Source organism: Thalassophryne amazonica, chromosome 7 (assembly GCF_902500255.1).
Source record: "Thalassophryne amazonica chromosome 7, fThaAma1.1, whole genome shotgun sequence".
In the NCBI taxonomy this organism is placed as follows: Eukaryota; Metazoa; Chordata; class Actinopteri; order Batrachoidiformes; family Batrachoididae; genus Thalassophryne; species Thalassophryne amazonica.
Genome location: NC_047109.1, coordinates 62076736 through 62102446, shown reverse-complemented (window position 1 = coordinate 62102446; position 25711 = coordinate 62076736). Strand labels below are relative to the sequence as shown.

General features: G+C 40.9%; 1 protein-coding gene across 2 annotated transcripts in view; it reads left to right on the top strand.

Annotated features, from left to right (window-relative positions):
* Positions 1-14964: 14964 nt before the first annotated feature.
* ica1 (islet cell autoantigen 1) overlaps positions 14965-25711 on the top strand; it is a 41376-nt gene continuing 30629 nt past the window's right edge. Inside the window, exons 1-5 of one of the 2 annotated variants that reach the window (XM_034174310.1) lie at positions 14965-15083; positions 18940-18966; positions 19080-19251; positions 21465-21537; positions 22190-22313. In XM_034174310.1, the coding sequence (XP_034030201.1) occupies positions 18950-18966; positions 19080-19251; positions 21465-21537; positions 22190-22313 (386 nt within the window). In that variant the 5' untranslated portion in view covers positions 14965-15083; positions 18940-18949. The remainder of the gene's footprint in view (positions 15084-18939; positions 18967-19079; positions 19252-21464; positions 21538-22189; positions 22314-25711) is intronic. The other variant, XM_034174309.1, reaches the window with a different exon arrangement.

Genomic DNA, 25711 nt, shown 5'->3' with positions numbered 1-25711 from the left:
GTTTTCTGAAGAAAAATCATTGGAAATGTTTTTTTGTTGTTGTTACCTCAAAATTTCTGATTACTGTTAAAAAAAAGTTTAGAACACTTGTAATTAAAATAGGTAAATAAATCAATAAATGGTTATTTAGAAACCTTTCATCTGTAAATTAAAACCACCTGTTATTTCAGATTAGATAATTTCTTGTTTAACATAAGGAACCTCAGACATTTATTTTTAGACAAAATAACATGGAAACTTGTATATTTTTTTAAGTCTGGTAGATTATTTATATCTTATTTCAACCAGAAAAACAAACACTAAATAAATACAAGTGTTTATTATAAATGCAAAAGGAAATGATTTAACAATGACTGCAGTGTGATTGTAAAGTAGGATTTCTGTGACATAAACCTCATGATGTTTTTTATATATATAGTCATTTAAACTTGTAATTTCGTCAAAATATGTAATTGCCTTTAATGTTATCGGGACGCCCCCTCGTGGCGCCGGGTCCGCGTTTTGATCAAGGTGAAATGACAGTGAAAGTGTGTCTTTAGGTGTGTGTTCATGGTGTTTAGGTGTATAGTATTTGTTCATTGGGGGTTCGGTATGGACGGGTGGGTGTGCATGTTTGGGGGTGGATTCGTTGGGCCAATAGTGGGCTGGTCCAGAGGAAAAATGCCAGGGCCGAAATTTGTTCCCAGTCCGACCCTGTCAATAGGTGACTTTATAGTGGAGCAGATGAGTTTGATTTTTGGCCAGAATTGTTCACTTGGTGATACAAGCATCAGATTTGGTATGAATGTTCTTCATAAATCAGTGTTTGAGAAAAAAGTGCGGGCCACTTGAAAATCCAATATGGCGGCCAGGTAGGGGTCAAAGAAGAATTACACAGGGGTCAAAATTTTAAAATACTCCAATCATATTGAAAAGTATAACACATTATTTGTCTGATCATTGACATTCCAAAAAGATATAGTTTGGATTATTTATGACTGAATGTTATGGAGTTATGGGGTAAAAACAGCAAGAATGGTGACAAAGGTCAGTTTCAGTTTGTACAGGAGTCAAAAGTTAAATTTGCTCCAGTCTTTGTAAAATGTGATGCAAATTATTGGTTGAGTTAATAGGGTTTTAAAAAGGAATAGTTTGCACCATGTGTTATGCTCAGTTGTCACATTTCAGGGTAACATATGTCACATACCATAGAATCCAATATACATTGACATTGTTTGACATGTACTTTGCAAACCAAGCATTCAACACAGTCAAAACTATTCAATTTATTAATCTCAAACACTGATTTATGAAGAACATTCATGCCAAATCTGATGCTTGTATCACCAAGTGAAGGACTGTTTCAGTTATCTGCTGCACTATTAAGGCTGGTTCTTTGCAGCCTAAGCAGCATTCTCTGACGTCTCATGGGAGCTTGGTGCAAGTGGTTTGTGGTCACTCTCAACCTGAATGTTTTTTTTTTCCATACACATACTGATAGAATTTCTCACATCCATAGACAATGGTGAGTAGCTCTTTTACAATTTGCACATATCTGACATAGCTGACAGTCACCGAGAGCCCTTGACACGTAAGCTACCAATTGTCCATCCTGCAATATGACTGCACCAATGCCTTCTGAGCTGGCATCTATTGACAGTGCCAGTGGTTTGTTACCATCATAAAACTTCAGGGTTGGAGTGTTGGTGACCAGCTGTTTAAGATGCTCCAAACACCTCTTTTGTGTTTCTTCCCAGTGCCACTCTGTGTCACCTTCAAGCAGCTTCCTTAAAGCTGCGCTGATGTCTGACAGGTTTGGAATGAACTTTGCGAGGTATTGAATCATCCCCATGAACCTCAGCGGTTCCTGCTTATTCTGTGGGTCCGGGAGCTGTGTCACTGCTCTCACTTTTTCCTCATCTGGTCTCAGTCCACTGGCACTGAGTGTGGGTCCGATGTATTTAATTTCTTTTGTCCTGATAACGCACTTGTTTTTGTTCCGTTTCAAGTTATTCTCTTTTGCTCTCTGCAGCAACTTCAATCTGTGGTTGTGCTCTGTCACAGTCTCCCCAGACAAGTAAGTCATCAGAGATGTTCACACCACCATCCAGCCCTTCAATCATCAGTGCAATCGCCCTCTGAATCACCTCTGGTGCCGATGAGATCCCAAACGGTAAATGTAGGAATCTGTATCTTCCAATGGGGGTATTAAATGTGAAGAGCTTTGAGCTTTCATCATCAAGTTTTATCTGCCAAAAACCCTGATTGGCATCTAGTACTGAGAAGTACTTAGCATTTGGCATATGGAAAATAACCTCCTCTACTCTGAGTAATGGGCGATGCTCCCATTTAATTGCTTGGTTTAAGTCTTTTGGGTCCAAATTTTCTTGGGTGTAATCAATGTTAACCCACTGTGTTGGCTCCATCTGCCTGGTTAGCACTCCCAATTTCTCCATACGCTGTAGTTCCTCAATTACTCCATCTCTGAGTGCCACAGGAATCTTTCTGGGAGCATGCACGAGAGGCATAACAGTGTGGTCAATCTGTATATGGGTGATTCTTTAACTACGGGCACTATTGGCCTTGTAAATGTAATTTCCACCATACCATTGCATTACAATATAAAGCGCCTTGGGGCAACTGTTTGTTGTGATTTGGCGCTATATACATGTGGGTGATTCTTAGACTACGGGCACTTTTATGTCCCTTGATCATATTGTATGAAAAACAGAAAAAAGGGGAAATTTCACACTTTTATAGAACTATAAAAGTGTGAAATTTCCCCTTTTTTCTTTTTTTCATAAAATATGATCAAAGGACATAATAAGTGCCCGTAGTCTAAGAATCACCCATATGATGTTGACCAAGTACGCAACCTAGTCCAGTGAAAAGATCCTCATAGTCTTTAAGGATGCCATTTTCCTTTCCAACATCATGCATCCTCTTCACTATGCCTAGTTTCACACATGTGGCTCCTCCCAGTATAGCTGGAACATCTTGTGTGATTTCAAACTCAATCTTGTGCTTTTGTCCTTTGTATTGACATATTAATGCACTTTTGCCTAGTGGTGCCAACTTGTGGCCAAAGAAGGCAACAAGTTTGCTGTTTTCTAACACTGAACATTCCTCTGACATCCAGCGGAATCAAGGTTTTAACTGACATTGCATTGCAGTCTGCACCTGTGTCCAGTTTAAGTCACAATGTTCTTGTTTATTTTCAATCTTTCAGTCCATTTTCCTTCCTCGGTTTCTGGTTGTATAGAGTCCATCACTCTTATGTGTTTCTCATGCTCCAACTTTGTGAATGTCCTTGAGTGGCCCAGCCAGAGCTCAGACCTGAATCCAATTGAACATCTCTAGAGAGATCTGAAAATGACTGTGCACTGCTGCTCCCCATCCAACCTGATGACGCTTGAGAGGTGCTGCAAAAAGGGATGGGTACAACTGCCCAAATATAGGTGCACCAAGCTTGTGGCATCATATTCAAGAAGACATGAGGCTGTAATTGCTGCCAAAGGTGTATCAACAAAGTATTGAGCACCTATGTGTCGTGGGCTTGCCCCGTTAGTTAATGTCTCCTGGGTGCATGTCCCTCTTGTCAGCTGTGTTGTCTGCGTATGTGTCTGTATTCGTGTGCACCTGCCGTCCTGTGTTGTATGTGTGTGTGTGTTTGCGCACCCATGTCGTCCTGGGTTGTATGTGTGTGTGTTTGCGCACCCATGCCGTCCTGGGTTGTATGTGTGTGTGTTTGCGCACCCATGCCGTCCTGTGTTGTCTGCATGTGTGTATATTCGTGTGCACCTGCCGTCCTGTGTTGTATGTGTGTGTGTGTTTGCGCACCCATGCCATCCTGTGTTGTCTGCGTGTCTGTCTGTGTTCGTGTCCACCTGCCATCTTGTGTTATCTGGGTGTGTCTATATGTTTGTGTGCACCTGCGGCCTTGTGTTGTCTGCATGTGTGTGTGCGCACTCGTGTGCACCTGCTGTCCTGTGTTGTATATGTGTGTGTGTTTGCGCACACATGCCGTCCAGTGTCATGTCTGTTGTTCATGTCTGTACCTGGTGTACACTTTCTCCGGTCTGTGTGTGGATGTGCCCCTGCTGTCTGTCTGAGGTGTGTGATATTGTGTTTTGCCTTCCTGCTTCGTGTCAGAGTCCTGTGTGAATCTTGTGCATGTGTGTGTTGTGTGGATCTCTCCAGCATCTGTCACTCATGTGTGTCTCATTTGTGGGTGTGTCTCTCTGCGATTTGTCACCTTCCTAATGATTTTATATTTTGGTTACTTGTATTTGTCTTTTGGTTCATCAGTTTATCAGTATCGAGAGTGTATCAGTTATTTTGTTTGAATTTTATTACTTGAGGTGTATTTTTGTTATGTGTCATTGTTATGCTTTATTTTCAGTCACTTTATGAATGTCGTTTGCTGCCACCTTGTGTTCCTTTCATTATTCACATGTTCTTGTCTGCCCTGGTTATTGCACCTGTTGATCATTAGTCTGTTTATTTAAACCACTCCATTTTTCTTTGCTTTGCAGGTCCATTACCTTTCATTACATGTCTCAACTGTTAGCAGTGTCATGTTTCTTGTTTTCTCTTCGTTATATCAGGTGTTTATAAGTATCCCAATTTTTGTTATTCACTCTTTTTGTCTACAGCTGTTTTTGAGTAATCTCCTGACATTCTCTCCCCCATGATTCCTCCACCCAGAGCTAGGATTGGATATTGTACACTCAACAAAAATATAAACGCAACACTTTTGGTTTTGCTCCCATTTTGTATGAGATGAACTCAAAGATCTAAAACTTTTTCCACATACACAATATCACCATTTCCCTCAAATATTGTTCACAAACCAGTCTAAATCTGTGATAGTGAGCACTTCTCCTTTGCTGAGATAATCCATCCCACCTCACAGGTGTTCTTCGTCCATAACAGATGCCTGCCCATACCATAACCCCACCGCCACCATGAGCCACTCGATCCACAACATTGACATCAGAAAACCGCTCACCCACACGACACCACACACGCTGTCTGCCATCTGCCCTGGACAGTGTGAACCGGGATTCATCCGTGATGAGAACACTTCTCCAACGTGCCAAACGCCAGCGAATGTGAGCATTTGCCCACTCAAGTCAGTTACGACGACGAACTGGAGTCAGGTCGAGACCCCGATGAGGACGACGAGCATGCAGATGAGCTTCCCTGAGATGGTTTCTGACAGTTTGTGCAGAAATTCTTTGGTTACGCAAACCGATTGTTTCAGCAGCTGTCCGAGTGGCTGGTCTCAGACGATCTTGGAGGTGAACATGCTGGATGTGGAGGTCCTGGGCTGGTGTGGTTACACATGGTCTGCGGTTGTGAGGCTGGTTGGATGTACTGCCAAATTCTCTGAAACGCCTTTGGAGATGGCTTATGGTAGAGAAATGAACATTCAATACACGAGCAACAGCTCTGGTTGACATTCCTGCTGTCAGCATGCCAATTGCATGCTCCCTCAAATCTTGCGACATCTGTGGCATTGTGCTGTGTGATAAACTGCACCTTTCAGAGTGGCCTTTTATTGTGGGCAGTCTAAGGCACACCTGTGCACTAATCATGGTGTCTAATCAGCATCTTGATATGGCACACCTGTGAGGTGGGACGGATTATCTCAGCAAAGGAGAAGTGCTCACTATCACAGATTTAGACTGGTTTGTGAACAATATTTGAGGGAAATGGTGATATTGTGTATGTGGAAAAAGTTTTAGATCTTTGAGTTCATCTCATACAAAATGGGAGCAAAACCAAAAGTGTTGCGTTTATATTTTTGTTGAGTGTATTTTTGCTGTCATTTCTCTACTCCAGTTTGTGTAGTTTTTGATTAACCTGTGGACTTTAAAGCACATTGTATTTTGGAACACATCTTCTGTGTCCTGGCTGTCCTGCTATTGGGGTTTGAAGTGACTGTTCTTGGCTCCTAATTATAAAACTTATGTACATATGATTTCTTAGTTTTTTGTTTTAATAAACTTTTCATGTTGTCATTATGGGGTGTGCAGAATTTTGAGGGAAAAACTGAGTTTACTCCATTATGGAATAAGAGTAACATAAAATGTGGAAAAAGTGAAGAGCCATGAATAGTTTTCTGATGCACTGTATATGCCCTCATTTTACAAAATGATCCCTTTCAGAGTATTAGCTATTACAGTTTCTGTTTGTATTACAGTTATGACTGTTAAGGCATGAATTTCTTAATATCTTTATGTTGGATAATAGTGAGCTGTTTTTAAATTTAACTGCAGTGCAGTGAAGGTTTAACTCCTTTCCCAACTTAATTACATCACATGCTTTGATTATGCAATCTTAGTTTATACAGATACATCCTGAATAAACAATATATATTTTTTAAATAGTAATTTATTGAGCAAACAAGTTATCAGACCTTTCTCAGAGCCATAAATATTTACACATTGAGGAGTTTTTGTTGTTTTTGCTGTCCACCATCAGATAACATCAGCCGAGGTTAGGTAGCATGAACTGGTGCTCATAGACATTATGTACGTAGACGCCTCATAACTTGCTGCAACGTAATCCAGCGTCACCGCCATATTGATGGGTCTCTTCACAATAGGCTCGCACCAGTCAACCAGAGTTAATGGAGAGTGAGCAAATTTGCTGGTATTTTGTGCTGCTTACGGTTGCAATAACAGGCGCAGTATAGAAACCAGACTGCGTGGGATTACCTTTCATAAATAACACTGAATAATAATTTTGGTTATTTTACCATTTGTAATATGTCATGGTAACAAATGGTACTTACATGTAACGTTATTACAGCAGGAACTGGTACTCTCTCTCATTAACTGTGTTTCCATCCAACTAGGATAGCAACTCAAGTAAATTTTCGTTAATGCGGCAAAAAGAGTGCATTTGTGCACACTTCCATCTTTTGTTTCACAATTCTTTGGAATTGAGTGGTGTCTGTATTTCACAAAGTAAGGCTGCAGCACATCGCAAAATTAACTCCACTGGAGTTACAGAGTGCCAGCACACACAAGAAGCTGTGCAACACAGTTCTTTTTCAAGGTTAGCTCTCCAGCCCGAGTCAAAAGCCTAACAAGGTTGTTTAAGACCCTGGAATGACCTGGATCTTTCTTTTCCTGGCCTTGAAAAAAATGTTCACCTTTGTAACAAATATTAAAGCAAAAATCCGCACAAAAAACAAAACAAAACAATTATTTTTTTTTTTATTACAGGTGTCTAATATTTTTTATTTTATTTTGTTTATTTTTTGCTTTAGGATTTTTGCTTTAATATTTGTCTCACCTTGATCCAGCACACGGTTTTACACATCTTGGGTATGTGTGTCTTTTTGATTCATCTTTGTAACAAAACCAGGTGAGCAAAGCAGAGAAAATTAAATTGATGTCCTGTGTAGTGTGAGTGAGAGAGAGAGAAATAAATTCAAATGAACAATCCAATCCAAACTTGTTTCTTTATTAAACTATAAAATTAATTTATACATTTATGTATATGCCATACTGTATGTCTTTGTTAAAGAGCATAACCCAAAGTCTTTCAGCAGGAAAGTACATATTTTTAATGTGTGACAGCATCCTCTATCATAACTGAATTTATGCTGTTTGTAACAAACCAAACTGTGGGAAAATCAGGTAAAAATTTGGGGAGTTACAGATTGTTGTAGTTGGGGACATACCTTTCTCAGTACAAATAAATGCACTGGGGGCGCAATAGTGGCCCATCCAAGATACGCCAACTCTACAGCGGCAGTCCATGAGGCGTCTGGGTGATTCTTTAACTACGGGCACTATTGGCCTTGTAAATGTAATTTCCACCACACCATTGCCTTACAATATAAAGTGCCTTGGGGCAACTGTTTGTTGTGATTTGGCGCTATATACATGTGCTCTGATGTTACTGTTTATCTCCATAGAAACTACCCACATAATCTTTCATACAAACTTTTTAAAGGGACATTATTGTTGTGGTGGAAATTACGGCAATAGTGTGGGACAACTACATTTTGTTTAAAAAATTCACAACAGTTGTATGACATTGAATACCCCAATTATGTTTTGATTATTTTACTGAGATTTTATTCAGAGATATTTTAAAACATTAGAAAAAAACGTTTGTTTACTATTCATTTTTATCATTGAAGATCATAAGTCTGGGTGTGGGACAAGCACAAAACGGCAATATTTGCATATAATGATGCTGAAAAAAGGTGAAAAAGTCATCATAGACTACTAGGACAAATTTCTTCAAACACTTTCATTGTAAAGATAACTATAAAAGTGTGAAATTTCCCCTTTTTTCTTTTTTTCATAAAATATGATCAAGGGACATAAAAGTGCCCGTAGTCTAAGAATCACCTGTCTACGTATATAATGTCTGCTGATGCTGTTCATCATGCATTCACAACACTACAGTACTGTTTTGGGTCCTGGATGGCATCCATTCAGGCAGACCACCGGCCCATCCACCTCTTGAAAATGAAGGTGCGAACCCACCCACCTGATCATCAGTGTGACAGTAATTAAGGCACATTTCTCGACATACTGTATAACAGCAACAGTGTGCTGGGAACCCCTGATGTGTTGAGGCTGTTGGTTTGTCTTCCTGACACATGACCAACATTTCAATAACACAGGAGGCATGTTGTCTATCCCGAGCATTCGGACACTTGTCAGTTGTATTTGGACACAGATCATGCAATGGATACTCAATTTTGACACGGTCACAGACACAATCACACATGCACAGACCTATTTCCCTGTCAAGTTTATGGTGGGACAATAGTTTCATTTTCATGGAAGTGCAGAGACATGGGGCCATTATTTCAGCAAAAGTATTTGCAAATGTGTATTTCGATCTCTGTGTGTGTAACCAGATCCACAAATGTGTAAAAAAAAATAATAATAAAAATAAAAAATCTGTGTGTGTGTATTTCAATCCATGTGTGTGTAACCAGATCCACAAATGTGTAAAAAAAAATTCTGTGTGTGAACAAATCCACAAATGTGTAAAAAAAAAAAAATCTGTGCGTGTGTATTTCAATCTGTGCATGTGTAACCAGATCCACAAATGTGTAAAAAAAAAAATCCATGTGTGTATTGGATGTGTTCTTACATGTGATGTTTGCTACACTCCTGCCACGGAAGAACCACACATTTGTGCAGCGATTTGTACCTGTGTGGAGCCTTGTTTGTGCCTCTGTGGCTATACAGCTTCTCATCACCAGGGGGCGAAATCACCAAGCAGTGTATTTGTGTATTTTCAAAAGACAGGGCTCTGTGCTGTCCGCCTCAACGAGAAGCCTGTGGTACCAAAATAATGGACCAAGTGCAAACCCACAAAATAAGTTATTTTAAATGTAGAAATATATTCCCACCAGCATTCTGCTTGCAATGAAAATAAAGCCCATTTGATCCACCAAGACAAAAAGAAAAAGCAGAATAATGACCGAATAAATGTATTTAAAGACATCCATCACTGTTTGTCTGCTCCGGGTGCGTTTCTCAGCGTGAAACACAGGATGGCAGTGCTTTATCCTGCCAACAACAACCAGAATAAATGACAGGCAGAAGTGGTTTGCAAACTGACATAGTGAATTACCTCCACCAGCTGTTTGGGTGTGGAGCATTAATGGGGTTCGACATCCTCACCGGGCCATTGTAAACGGAAACATTTTCAAGAATGAAAAAAATACAGGGTTCTGTTCCAGATCATAAAAAATATAAAATTTCTGGTTTCATTTTCATTCCTAGCAAAATACCAAAAGCTTCTAGTTTTTGTTTTCATTCCACAAACCAGTTCAAAGTCTTGATTTATGGATGTTAGCGCATGTAACAGAGGCCAGCAGGTGTCGCTGTGCATATGTAGTTAGTAAATCTCACTCCCAACAGCTCAAAAGGATTCTCTGGTCATAAGGCCAGAGCCCTGGGTTTTAGCCTTCTGGTTAGAGAGACTCCCATGCTGGAGATCGTGAGTTTGCGCCCCGATGGGGGTGAATGGGCGGAGTCATAACAACAATGCAGAGTGCAGCCACTACAGGTGCACGTCCTGGGAACACGCATCAAGCAAGTGAGTCAAGTCACAGGCAATCTCAAAACATCATGCTGCGCACACACGCAGTACTTTAGATGGTCTTAAAAAGAAAATATTACCCCCAGATAATGTCCTCTTCATTAACATGAGCTGTAATTTTGCAACATGTTCCAAAAAAGAAGTGACATTATACCAAGCATTGACTGAGGGTGATGACAAAAATAAATAAATCCAACTAGGCCATCCGTGTCATCTGCCATGATGACTCCTAGAACCAAAGGGTGCTGCCATTTTGAATGTTCACATGCTTCATCTGCTTCACTTGCCACGATGACCTAGTCGCAGCAACGTCACTTTCGGTTTGCTTCCACGTCAGTTCAGTATCCGCCTCGTCCTCCATGTGGACCTGGTGGTGGGAACGTCACTTCTGCTTTGCTTCCATGTCAGATCAGTATCCGCCTCATCCACCATGAAGGACCCCCTACAACCGAAGGTCACATGATATGATCTAAAACAGGGGTGGGGAACAACTGATTCGGTCATGGCAAAAAAAAAGATTTGGTCACAGAAAAGTCACTTCCGGTTTGCTTCCGCGTCAGATCAGTGTCGGCTTCATCCACCATGACGACCTCTAGAACTGAAAGTCACATAATGTGATCTAAAATAGTGTGGGGTTAGAATGGATTTGGTTGCAGCAAAAAAAAAGAAAGAAGAAGAATTGGTCACGGCGGTGTCATTTCCGGTTTGCTTCTGCGTTAGATCAGTATCCGTTCAATCACCATTCGCCCTATTGAGGTTTCACAAAATCTGCAAAATCTTAGAGTTTGCTGCTCTGTAAGATGTAAACAACACTGAGAACTGCATTGAGATGTTCAGATAACGCTGCAATTAAACCACTGGACACAGACAGCAGCATCAACATTGCAAGGTTAAACTCATATATTGTACCTAAAACTCTCATGAATATATTATCTGGGTTTATCAATGTTATTGTGTTTGTTTTATGTAAACACACAAGCATCTCATTATTTCGCCATTATTTACAATGAAAATTGCTGTGAGCCACAATCTCATCCTGTTTTTGTCATAGTGGGTGAAGGTGAAGTATGTTCTCTTAACACCCTGCTTATTGACCTTGACAACACTGTTTGTGCTGTTTGTTCCAGAGTAATATATATCATGAAGGTCACATGATAAATAGCAGGGGTGAAGAACTGATTCAATTGCGGCAAACAAACAAACAAAAAACAAAAAAAACAGATTTGGTCACAGCAATGTCACTTCCAGTTTGCTTCCACATCAGATCAGTCATCCACATTGCTAAGCACATTGCTAAAACTTCACAGACGAAGTGACCGGATGTGCATCAGATTCAATAGATCGAAAACGCGTCTCAGATTTCAAAGTAAATAGTGGGCAGGGGCAGCTGGCCCATTAGGGGGCGCTCGGGCGCTACCCTCCCAGATGTGGAGCGGAAAAATTATTATATATATATATATATATATATATATATATATATATATATATATATATATAAAGTATTATTAATGTCATTTAGTTTTACTTAATAGTATGTGCCTACATGGATTCTGAATTATTAAAACAACATTTCCACCAACTGACGCTCATTCAGCAGTGCATTTCCACCAACAGAATGCATCATTTCTCTTCTTGGGCGATCACTCAAAGAGCCCCTTGAAGTGCAGTGAAATGGCCAATTGTCTATGGTTGCTAAGGAAAAATAATAAATATCTGGCCAACCAGCACTGTCAAATTTAATGGCTTGGGTCGCCCTGAAAGTGCTGCTGTTTTTGCCAGAAACAAAAAACCCACCGAAGTTTGGGTTACTTATTTGGCAGTGTACATTTTACCGGACCCAGCAAACTTACAGCTAGCGATGTTTTGCCAGATCTCCTATCTGACTGACTAATTCAAATGACATCATCTGTTCCAGAACCTGTGATGAAATCAGCTCTGGCAAAGATGAACTGGACGATATTTCATCGTACGCGGCTTGCGCCATTTTGCCGGCCGTCTAAATTTATTCACAACGGAACGGCCTCGGTCGGGCAGGAACTTAAAGGTGATTGGAGTTTAAGATCTCCTTATTTCACATTCATGATAGTTGCTCGATATTGGTGATTTTCATTATTGAAAATTGGCATATTTTATCATTCACTATTTTCAGGAGTGGACTGATCGAAGGTTTTGTAGATATGACACTGACAGAGAAAAAACAGGATAAACACATGTGCCGACGTGAACTTCTGTATTTTCGTTTTTATTCTGTCTTCAATTTGCAGGTTTTGTTTATCATCCCCACCCTACACACAGAATTACCAAGACTGCAAAAATTATTTCCACCGTACCGGAAATTATTTCCACCACATGACGAAAAGCGCCGCTGGAAATAATTTTGGGTGCGGCGGTGGAAATAATTTCGGGCACGGTGTAAATAATTTTCGCCACACGGTGGAAATAATTTCGGGCACGGCTATGCCACATTTTTGAGCTGCTTTTAGCATCCGAGAATCCCTCTGCCAGTAGGTGATTTCCTGTTCCGATTCAAACGACTTTATGGCACCCAAAACGGCTTTTAAAGATGAAAAATTAGCACCAACACTTTGGGACACAGTTTGTGGGGGGTGAGAGGGGACCCTTGGATAAAGGAGCGACCACAAACTGCCGCACACTGGCTGCGCTCACGTAGGCGGCTCTGGCTTGGAGTTTGGTAGGTGGAAAAGAAGCAGCACAACGCCAAATAAAACCAGCTCTCAGACTCACTTCTTAGAAATGGAGCCAAATCTGTTTGAGTTTTGAGTTTGTTTGTTTTTTTACAGAGGCGTGTGGTCACACTTGCACTTGGGTCTGCGAGAAAAAAATGTGCAAACTGCATCGCTGAATAGTCTGGAGCGGGGCGACTGTTGTAACACGGACAAGGTGTGAGGATTGGAAAAACGTTTCTACATCGAATCTCGGATAAATAAAGGCAGTTTTTGAATAAACTTGATTGATTTAAAGTGCACGTAGAGCGGAGAGCAGCCAGTGGACCAAACCGTGTGTTTTTTTTAAATAGGCAAACACACTGCTTCGCTTTAAATGCACAGTCAGTCTACTTCAGATGATTTCAGCGTGGATCCTCTTTCTCTTAAAAGGCTTTATTTCATTCTGTGTCACGTTGGAAAGCTGTAGCTTTTGATGCTACATTGATTAGCTCTTACACAGCTTATGCGCATGCTCTAGTCTTCTGTTTTGTTTTGTTTTCTGGGGACGTTACAGCGCCACACACATGCCTGGCATATGTACTACAATGTTAAATGGAGCTTTGAGGCACAGAATTTGCCTCAAACATTTTTTGTAATCGAATTATTGGAATTACTCAACTAATTTACTCGAGTTACTCGACTAATCTTTCAGTCCTAATTCACACACACATTCTCTCTTTCTCTTACACAACGCTGTTTCTCTCTTTTCATACAATCACTCAGTCCCCCAGACCCCCACTCATCTTATAACCCCCCAAAATCATTCATTCAATCACACACACATACTCTCTCTCTCTTTTTTAGAAGGTGGTGTGAACATTGTAGTAAGTACATAATGTTCTTTTGTCAATTGAGGACTTTTTCCATATTTTGAAAGTCTAAATTTAGTGATATTTTCTGTTCTGTTAAGGGGGTGTCGCTGTGAAAAACCTCTGATCTGTTTGGCTGTAGATAATGGCAGTGCAGTACAGTTTGGTGTACTATGTGTGTAATTGGTATAAAATGGTGAAATGTTCCTTGCTCAAGAACTTGAGTGTTGCATTGTATTTGATACTGTTCCTTTCCAAAGTATAAATGAGGCCTAATATATGTCAGTGGTCAACTGTGAAACTGCTGATTTTGAGATGGACATTAAATTATTATTGTGGAAATGTAGTAATTTTACAACTGTTCATTTGAATGCCTGTACTGGACTAGGCAGGGAAATCTATTGGCACACCAGCCCCACCAAGATTTTTTTTTTTCAGCAGCCACCACTGGTAGTGGGTAGTGCCCAGACATTTTTAAATTTGAGCAAAAACCAAAATAATAACAATAATAATAAAGCTAGGTTTTAATGCCTAGTTGTGCCATGACATGTTTTTTTTATGTGCTGTTTTAACTTTATTGTATGTGTGTTTTGTATGCTTAAAATGGTGGGGGGTCAAGAGGGCCCTGGTTGGGGTGTCTGGGAGTCAAACCCCAGCTGAAGAGCTTTAGCCATGCTAATGCTCCCCAGAACCATTTTACTGGAAAAAAAAGTCTGAAGGATCTAAATGACATGGTAAGATGGTAAGGAGCTTTGCTCATTAATGTCGGCGACATAAACATATTATTTACTGTTGCTGTAAATTACATTGATCATTTGATAAATCTACTGATCTTGAGAATATAGAAGTTTCTGTTCTTCATATTCTACTTAGCAGTGATATTTTCATGAATACCATTAATAAACTCATGTGTACCATTAAAGCCTACAATAGCTTATCATTAATAAATCCTGTCAGTCTATTTAAAATACCTTCATCTCAAAGACCTGCATCCAAGCAATTTTGAGCATACAATCGACACAATATATTTTCATCAACCTACCTCAATGTTCGGTCAAGGCTTTGCCTTAAGTATTAATGCTTGGATTTCAGTAGAAACTAAATTTAGTTTTTGGTTTAAATTTCAGTTTTGTGAAAATAAAAAAAAAAAAAACGTCGAGCTTTCAGGGTCACAACTTTTAAATTGAATTAATGTAAGTTTATGCTTATGATCACGTAATTTACTTTCAGCAAAATGCTAAAATAATGAGGACTTTAATCATGTCATATTTTTGTTTCGATGTGCTTCACATACATATCGATATCAAATTTTAAACCGCGTACAGAAGCGAGCGCAGGCTGAGTGACGTCACCGGTGTGTGACCCGGATGCGGCGCTGGTTTGCAGCAGCTGTGTAAACACGGTGCTGCGGTCTGCCTGCCTCCGTGCCGCCACGGATACACAATAAAACAACATTTTCTGCACTCATCACAGCGAGGTACGTCTGTAACAGGCTGCGGCTTATTTCACGTTTTTTTATTTTAACATTTCGGCGTTTGTGGTCTCTGTTGTGAGCTGAAAACAGAAACGTTTCCAAACCATGAGTCAGGTTGTTGATTCTTCTGCAGCGCGCAGAATAACCCTAAAGTCTTGACACAAATATGTAACTTCACTGTTTCATTCGCTTCTATTTTATTATTATTATTGTTATTATTATTATTATTATTATGCATCTTCACTGCGTCTTTGTTACTGTTGTGGTACAATGGCGTCACATTAAAGCGAGAGTCGTGACGAGCTGTGGGGAAAATGTTTGATTATTAAATCATCCTGCAGAGGAGCCACTTGTGGGGAAATGCAAATGCAAATAAACTGTCACACCTTATTATGACTTTGCTTTAAGGGAGAGCAGGTTCAGTTAACTTCAGTCCAAAAACTCACAGTAAAATAAAAAATAATGTATGTGTTTCGCACATTTTGCGAATCTGGATCACATTAGAATGGTGCCACTGCGCAAGATTTCCAGAAGCCGGCAACCAACATTTTGTGTATTTTACAAAAAATATACTCAAACCTATATTTTTATTTTAAACCAGCTAACTAAATTCCGGTTATTTGGCAACTGACAGAGATTTTGAACCTTGTTCTGACACCAAAGAGGCTTCCAGAAATGTCAATCATATTCTTAATAAAGTAAAACCATAATAATAATAAAATTATATATATAATGTATACAGTAATACATTATTATACGGTTGCAACGCTACACGCACTGATTGACTGATTACCGGTTGGTATTTTCCATATCCAGACCAGTTACCATGACAATCCGTCGCAACGCACATTTTCATTACAATTTAATTTAATTTAATTATCTTATAATGAACCAAATCACAGCAAAAGCCGTCTCAAGGCGCTTTACATAAAACAAGTCAACATAAAATTGAATAAATAATTAAAAATGAACAAGAAATTCAAATACATAAATAAAAACAGAAGTAAAAGAAAAAAACAAAAATAAAAACTATCCATAAGAAAGAGAATAAAAATAGGTTTTGAGTGTTGACTTAAAAATGTCCACAGACTCAGACTGCCTCACGGTCGCAGGAAGACTGTTGCACAGGGTGGGTGCTCGATATGAAAAGGCTCTTTGACCTGCTGACTTCTTCTTCACCCTGGGAACACAGAGAAGTCCCGCATCCTGTGACCGCAAAGCCCTGGCCGGCACGTAGAGTTCCACCAGATCAGCAAGATAAGATGGCGCCAGTCCATGAACAACCTTATAAGTCAATAACAAAACCTTAAAATCTGCTCTCACAGAGACAGGGAGCCAGTGCCAAGATGCCAAAATGGGTGTGATATGTTCAGACCTTCTGCTACGTGTCAGAAGTCTGGCGGCAGTGTTCTGAACCAGCTGAAGACCCCTAATGCTGGACTGTGCTAACCCTGAAAATAGAACATTACAATAATCTAGTCTAGAAGAAACAAAAGCATGAATCAGGGCCTCAGCATCAGCCATGGACAGGATGGGGCGGATCCTCACTATATTTCTCAGCTGGGAAAAAGCAGTCCTAGTAACATCCCTGATGTGGAGGTCAAAAGACAACGTGGGATCAAAAATTACCCCAAGGTTCCTCATTTTGTCCGTATGCTGTATGACACAGGAACCCAGGCTGAGCGCCAGCTGGTCAAACTGATGCTGATGTCTCGCTGGACGAAGAACCATCATTGCAGTCTTATCAAAGTTTAAAAGTAGGAAGTTACTAGACATCCAACTTCTCAATGATAGAAGGCAGTCCACCAAGGACTTTATGGGAGTGAGATTTCCCGCAGTTATCGGCATGTACAAACCAGGAAGCTAAAAGCACGATTAGAAAAACCAAGTTAAACATGAATGTACTCCAGTACAGAACTCACTTGGTATATATCCAATATATACCAATCGATAATAATCCTTTAATATACATCCCACAGTGAAAGCCACGTCTCTGAGATCTTGTGAGATCTCACAAGATTGCGGTTTCAGAATTTGAAACCGCAATAGGGTGAACTGATTGCCAGCTATGGAGAGTGTTGCTTTCGATAACCGTTTAACAGCTACGACATCTTGGCCAAAAAAAAAAAAAAAAACATCCCACGTTGCTCCGGTTCACAAACTCAGTGGAACATATGTATTATTACTAATACAGGGATATAATTTAGTATCGAAATCACACACCAAAAAGCCATAAAATGTGAGCATGCAGAAGAATCTCACCAAGAAGAAAATCATCTTAGTGAGTATTCTTCCTCCATGCGCACAGTTGCCAGTCCCATGAGCATGGACCTGTGATAGGCGCTCGTGCGACATGCCCTACACACTCGGTATGCTCAACACTCACTCGCCTGCTCTTCACATTTAAATTTGAGTCTTTGAAGTTGGGGACAGTGGCTGATGTATGATATGATGCGCTTGTGCCTGATCAGTGTAACACAGCACTGCATCAGTGCAAAGCAGAAAGGTCTTAAAACTGCAGTGCACAGCTTTATTACAGTGTGCACCTGTTCCACGCAGCGAAACACGAGCAGGAGAGTACGGTGTGCAATGCTGCACATGTTGTCCCATCTGTGGCTGATGCAGAGCTCCAATTTAAGAGAGAAGTAAATAATAATGCTGTGTGCAAAAGATAGAATTATTTCCACATTTGATTAGTGTATGCACACACAGTATGTGTGCACTGTGCCAAATCTCTGACAGAGATTTGGCACAGTGCTAATGTGGCTAATAAAAACACTGAAATACATTTATTAACCACAGAATAGATTTTGTTTACTGAGAGAGAAAACATCATCTGGCTTTTTCCAGTGGCCACATGTGCTGCCGCAATTATTAAAGTATTAACTTAATGCGAGTAAATTAATTGAAGTATGGAAATTTTTCTATTTTGTCATTTCTGTGGCTGCTCCATCAGTCCTTGGACATTGTGCACTCTTTGAAAGTAGAGTCCTTTAAAGGAGCACACCTTCATTTTATAGAGCATCATTATAGTAGTTTGTTTCTTTTGGCTGTTCCTGTTTAGTTCAGCTGTAAATGTGTATGTGCGCGTGCTACTGTATGTGTGTCTCTGCTTGTGATATAGCATCTTTGTATCACCATGCAGTACATGTTATGCAATACAGGATGTAGTAATAGAAAAACGTTTTATCTGGCTGAGAAAAATGAGGTCAGGCAGGTCTGGGAGCATGCGCTGGCGCCATGGGTCACAGCATTCATCACAATACGGAACCACCCTGGGTCCTGGATGGCAACCACCCAGAGAGGCAAACAAGTCATCTATACCGCCTGAATAGTGTCACATGGCTATAATGTCATTGCTTATGTCCCCTCAAAATGCAAGCAGAATGCCGTCATTCCATCAGTACCCAAGGATGTTCTGGAGAGACCTGATGCCAAAGACATCCAGTTGATGCCTTAGGTCAGTGAATGGTGCCCACATCTCACAGCCACATTAAGGTCCTGGTACTTCCAGAATTACAAAGACTTGGACCTTCATTCTCTTACAAAGGTATTGGCAACGCCAAACACCTCTGTTCAGAGACTTTATGATGACTTGATAAGTTCTTCAAAGACATCTCTCAGTCTTAAAGGCAGAGGTCCCAAAGCCATGAATGATATACTGCCAGATTAAATTAATTTCTCAACAAATTTGACCATTCCTCCCACTACTTCTCAAGTGCCACAATCAGGTCATCCATTGATTACAAAAAGATCATAGCATTAAAAAAAAAAAAAAAAAAAGCTACATCTGACCCCAATTTCCTTTACTGTATTGCTCAATACGGCTTTGCTGTAATTTGCTGTGTTCCATCCACAGGCCTTCAAAGATGGATGGAGGAAATTTGTAAGTACACCAGCTGTGTCCACAGATTCCTGACTCTGCTCACTGGCTTTATCTAGGGATGTTTGTTCTCCAGAGCAGCAGTAACAGGATTGATCTAACTTGTGCTGTTGCAGCGGCTACTCCCGGGACAATCTGGACCGCTTTATCCACAGCCAAGACTCATCAGTGGTAAATAAGTTCCAGCAGAGGTACTGGAAAACCAAACAGACACTCATCAAAGTCACTGGGAAGAAAGAGGATGAACATGTGGTGGCATCAGACGCAGACCTGGATGCCAAACTGGAGGTGAGGACTAGATTAGGAATTTCATGTAGACTTCGGTCAGATCACACAAAAAAAAAATCAGGGGATTGCACATGTCAGTGTGCATGCCTGGAAGTAGCCCTCATATTATGCATCATGGGATAGTCTTAATGCCTACAGCCGTTGTCTGTGATTGTAAAGAAAGAGATGTGGTACTTTTAAGCCAATTTTGGACCCAGAAGAAGATGTACCTGGAGCTGTTATTAACTCACCATTTGAGGCAGCAACAATAGCAGAACTAATAAGATGGTTAAAGTGCAGAATTGCAAGTTTAAAAGTCAAGAAAAAGGATCTGATAGAGGTAAGTTCCAACTAACTTGCTTCTAGGAGATATTACCTTGTAACTAATTCAGTAAATTGCATGTATTTACAGGTTTTATATCCAATGTCTGTAAAATGCTTAATATTTGGCCTTTTTCCACAGGGAAAAAAAAAAACTTGTAATGGAGATAATCTTGGCTATGCATCTTTGAGATCATTCAGATTAGTAAGTGTGCGCTGTATCGTTTCTGTGCTGAGCTAAGCACACGCATTTCTCGGTGGGTGGGAATCCGATCCTCCAGAGACTGAAGAAAGTTGTTTCTGCAATTAACCGCGGCAAGAGAAAGCCACTACAGACAACCGAGGGAGATTTCAGGAGAAATTTATGAAAGGCCCCATCACACTTCGTACGAATGAGCAAGAGCCAAGCTGAATCAGGTGGAACGTCAAAAAAAAAAAAAAAAAGAAATTTGTGCCAAAATTTGGGAGAGAATAAGAATTGCGGAGGACAGCCGTAAACCCAGGATGGGCTCTGACCCGCTCCAACTGATATGTGCACATGCCTGAGCATCCGAACACAATACAACTGTAGGTGGAACACTGTTATGCTGCGTTCACACCGGGCGCGACCAGACACCACAAATTCGCGGGGGTTGCGTGGCGACGGACGCGCCTCTGTCGCCCGGTGTGTCGCTCTGCTTTTGCTGCGAAAATTCGCCCCGGTGCGTCATCAAATAGGAGGAGCTTCCATTCCGCTCGCCGGCTCCGGTTGTCAGTCAAGTTAACATGACTGACCCTGATCACACGGAGCGAGTTGTTGCGGAAAGCTGACAAACGTCATGAGACGTTCCCAATTTGGGGAGTATCATTATTTGCTGCAGGAGCTGCGTCTGGATGACGGCTGCTTTCAGTGGTCCTTCCACCTCTGCGGGAACCAGTTTGAGGACCTCCTGTCCTGTTCACGCGCGCACATGTAAACAATTAAAAAAAAAAAGAAAGAAACTCCGCTCCCCCTGCTGTGGGGCTGCTCCTCGCTCTTCCTCAAAAAACTCTGTCATAATTGTGTTTAGAAACCAGTCACCATTTGTTTTATTATACATCTGTGTAGTTAATAAGTAAAATAATCTCCATGGACGATTCGCTCGCACGCGCATGTAAAATAAAAAGAGAAAGAAACTCCACTCCCCCTGCAGTGGGGCTGCTGCTCGCTCCAAAAACTCTGTCGTAATTGTGAAATAAAGGACAAAAGAGACATAAGTCCTGCTCACAGGCTGCTACCAGAGACAGGACATGTTCACATCTTCAGTCAAACTTCAGACATCTCCACGTCACTACATATTCAGTCCCTGATTGGTCATCGCGGTGCGACAAGACGAAAAAGTTCAGATTTTTCAACTTGGGGAGGAGGGCAATGCAACGTGGCGCGACGCAATATCGCACCACAAATGTGCCAATCGCTCAAAATCGCTTCACTCGCGTCACTTCATTCGCATCCATTGCGTCACGCTGCGTGACTTGGCGCCAAAACGCGTCGTTCCATAGGGATTACATGGCAACCTGTCGCTGCTGTTGCTCGCGTCGCGCCCGGTGTGAACGCGGCATTAGAGTACCTGAACAGCTGCCAGACTGCAGTAAGAACAATAAGAATGCACTTACAAGTCGTACGATTGCGGTTCATCAGGAAATAATCCAGCAGCACTTGCCATGCACTCGTGGTGCGTTCAGGCACATTCAGGACATTCGGCCAGGGATCGACTTGGTGGAAACGTACCGAACGTATCCCCGGACGCGATCTGAATGTCACAAATACCGATTTCATGCCATCCGATTGTTTAGAATGCAGTCAGACAGCACGTCGACTGCCGTTAGATATTTTTCAGACTTTTTGTGTGTGTGTGTGTGTGTGTTTGCATTCATTTTAACCCTCTCTGCAGGTCTTTCATTCCATCCAGAGGACATGTATGGAGCTGCTGAAGGTGATCGAGCAGTACCAAAGAAGGATCTGCTGTACGTTTCACCATATGTACTGTGCAAATACTGATGATTGCCATGAATGAAAATTATACCGAGCAAATCCTCCAAGAGCAACAGTAGAAGAGTTCGCTCACCACATAAAACTACCGGGTGGGGTTCAGCAAACAAAAAATCCCCAAAAGTACAAACATGCCAACACACTGAGTCAGGAATATAACATATTGATTTTGCATAATGATCCTTTCAATACATATGAACATCTCTTAATTTATGTTGCTAATAATAAAGTAGTACTTTCAGTAGATGTTGCAATGAATATAATTCATTGATGTTCTTCCGTTTGTCCATGGTTTTGGTCATTGGCCTTTCCTTTAAAAAAAATTCATGAATGAATACCGAGAAGATGATTCACATTCACTACTGATTTGGATCATCTTGACACAAATTATGTGATGGTATGGTAATATCGAAATTACAACAAAGGTAATTAGCATGCTCACTGGTGAAATGTCAGAGCAGTAGGTTGCACGAGCACTACTTGGCCATCAAGATGACATCACAGAGTTGTGTTGGAAGTTTTGTTCTGTATATAAACATGCACTTGGCAGAATTTCAAGTTGTATACTCTAAAGTTTATTCAAGGACAATGGATCTCCTGACAACAATGACCATGTGTATTGTGCAGTTCTTTCCCAAGAGGAGAATGAGTTGGGTCAGTTCCTGCGCTGTCAGGGCTCGCAGGATAAAACCAGAGCTGGGAAGATCATGCAGGCCACGGGGAAAGCACTGTGCTTCTCCTCGCAACAGAGGTAAGCAATGTTCCAATGTCAGTGTAAAACATGAGCGCTACATCTTTGTAACACCCCCAGGAAGTGTAATTGCATCCACCAAAAAGCTTGTGTTTTGGGGCTAATTTGTTTGTGTGTTAGTAGGAGATATATATATATATATATATATATATATATATATATGTTCTCCACTCAGATTGAAATAGCCAGTCACAGATTAGCCTTTCTGTCGATCATTTACCTGTATTTTGGTATGCTTGGCACCAGAAAGTTATGTTGGATCCTAAAGGATCCAAAAAGGCTAGGATCAAAAGTTCTATTGGATCGGTTCCCACTCACCAATAGCGTTAGAGCTTACTGCCAACAGCTAGCCAATCAGAGCACGGCATACGTAGGTCAGGAACTAGCTGACAGACGCTGGTTGGAAAAAATGGCAACAAACATGTCAACAACAGCAGAAAATCGTCCGCCAGCGAGGTTTGCTGAGTTCACAGAGGAGGAACTGGTGGAAATATTGAACTCCAAGGATGCCAAAAACACTAAGAAGGTAGACAAGCACGCTACTGACGTTTTAGAAGCATTCATATGCTGTTCACAACAAAATAAATTGATCTAATTTACTTGACTCTTTGTTGTTTGCTTAATTTGGGAGGGGGGTGGAGAACATAACGATGGATGGCAAGTTGTCCAATATAGAGAAATACTGGATGAAGAAAAGTTATATTGGACTCGGCTACGCCTTGTCCAGTATAACTTTTCTCCTTACCATCCATTATTTGTATAATGTTATCCTTCTGCATCTTTCACATGGAAATATTAGTAAGGGATTAATGTTAAGCATTCTCAAATTCACACCATTCTGTGACTACATGAATAAATTGAAATATTGTAAATAAAATGTCAGCCTAAAATGTTTTGATATTTCTGAAGCATATAGGGAATATACCATCAGCACTCTCTCAGAACACACCCGCTGAGACAGTCCACCCTCCACCTACCATTGAATTCCCCCTGAAGGGTCCAGGGCATAGCAAGCAGCAGTGCCTTTATATTTAAAGCAACAGGTACAGAAACAGATTGACTCTTTAAAAAAGGATTATTTCAGGATGCATCACCTTAATGTTTTTCAGCTAATTTTGAACATAACCTTTAAAAACAAACTTCAGGGTTTTTAAATGTGTATATATATATATATATATATATATATATATATATACACATACTCTCTACTGGTGGTTGGCTCTCACGGCAGTATTGTATCACTTCCTGTTCCAGAGCACAGCGGTGTTTTGCTGTATCTGTTAGCTGTTTAATCTGCGCAGTTAGATTGATCTAGATAACGATTTGTTTCACAGTGTAATCTTCACGTGCCTTAACTAAAGCACTCCGTCTGCTGAATGACCTCTAAATTATTTGCACATTATTCACTTTGTGTGTTTTTAGGAATCCGCTAGCTTAGCGCAGCTACTAGCACTTAGCCGATTTAGCATGGCGGCTTCTCCTGTCTCTCCCGCACTTTTCTGCTCTGGGTGTGAAATGTTTAGTTATTCCTCGGCCTCCTTTAGCAGTAATGGTACTTGTAATAAGTGTAGCTTATTCGTAGCTTTGGAGGCCAGGCTGGGCGAATTGGAGATTCGGCTCCGCACCGTGGAAAATTCTACAGCTAGCCAGGCCCCTGTAGTCGGTGCGGACCAAGGTAGCTTAGCCGCCGTTAGTTCCCTTCCAGCAGATCTCGAGCAGCCGGGAAAGCAGGCCGACTGGGTGACTGTGAGGAGGAAGCGTAGTCCTAAACAGAAGCCCCGTGTACACCGCCAACCCGTTCACATCTCTAACCGTTTTTCCCCACTCGGCGACACACCCGCTGAGGATCAAACTCTGGTTATTGGCGACTCTGTTTTGAGAAATGTGAAGATAGCGACACCAGCAACCATAGTCAATTGTCTTCCGGGGGCCAGAGCAGGCGACATTGAAGGAAATTTGAAACTGCTGGCTAAGGCTAAGCGTAAATTTGGTAAGATTGTAATTCACGTCGGCGGTAATGACACCCGGTTACGCCAATCGGAGGTCACTAAAGTTAACATTGAATCGGTGTGTAACTTTGCAAAAACAATGTCGGACTCTGTAGTTTTCTCTGGGCCCCTCCCCAATCGGACCAGGAGTGACATGTTTAGCCGCATGTTCTCCCTGAATTGCTGGCTGTCTGAGTGGTGTCCAAAAAATGAGGTGGGCTTCATAGATAATTGGCAAAGCTTCTGGGGAAAACCTGGTCTTGTTAGGAGAGACAGCATCCATCCCACTTTGGATGGAGCAGCTCTCATTTCTAGAAATCTGGCCAATTTTCTTAAATCCTCCAAACCGTGACTATCCAGGGTTGGGACCAGGAAGCAGAGTTCTAGTCTTACACACCTCTCTGCAGCTTCTCTCCCCCTGCCATCCCCTCATTACCCCATCCCCGTAGAGACGGTGCCTGCTCTCAGACCACCAACAACCAGTAAAAAATCTATTTAAGCATAAAAATTCAAAAAGAAAAAATAATATAGCACCTTCAACTGCACCACAGACTAAAACAGTTAAATGTGGTCTATTAAACATTAGATCTCTCTCTTCTAAGTCCCTGTTAGTAAATGATATAATAATTGATCAACATATTGATTTATTCTGCCTTACAGAAACCTGGTTACAGCAGGATGAATATGTTAGTTTAAATGAGTCAACAACCCCGAGTCACACTAACTGCCAGAACGCTCGTAGCACGGACCGAGGCGGAGGATTAGCAGCAATCTTCCATTCCACCTTATTAATTAATCCAAAACCCAGACAGAGCTTTAATTCATTTGAAAGCTTGACTCTTAGTCTTGTCCATCCAAATTGGAAGTCCCAATTTATTTGTTATTATCTATCGTCCACCTGGTCGTTACTGTGAGTTTCTCTGTGAATTTTCAGACCTTTTGTCTGATTTAGTGCTTAGCTCAGATAAGATAATTATAGTGGGCGATTTTAACATCCACACAGATGCTGAGAATGACAGCCTCAACACTGCATTTAATCTATTATTAGACTCAATTGGCTTTGCTCAAATGTAAATGAGTCCACCCACCACTTTAATCATATCTTAGATCTTGTTCTGACTTATGGTATGGAAATTGAAGACTTAACAGTATTCCCTGAAAACTCCCTTCTGTCTGATCATTTCTTAATAACATTTACATTTACTCTGATGGACTACCCAGCAGTGGGGAGTAAGTTTCATTACACTAGAAGTCTTTCAGAAAGCGCTGTAACTAGGTTTAAGGATATGATTCCTTCTTTATGTTCTCTAATGCCATATACCAGCACAGTGCAGAGTAGCTACCTAAACTCTGTGAGTGAGATAGAGTATCTCGTCAATAGTTTTACATCCTCATTGAAGACAACTTTGG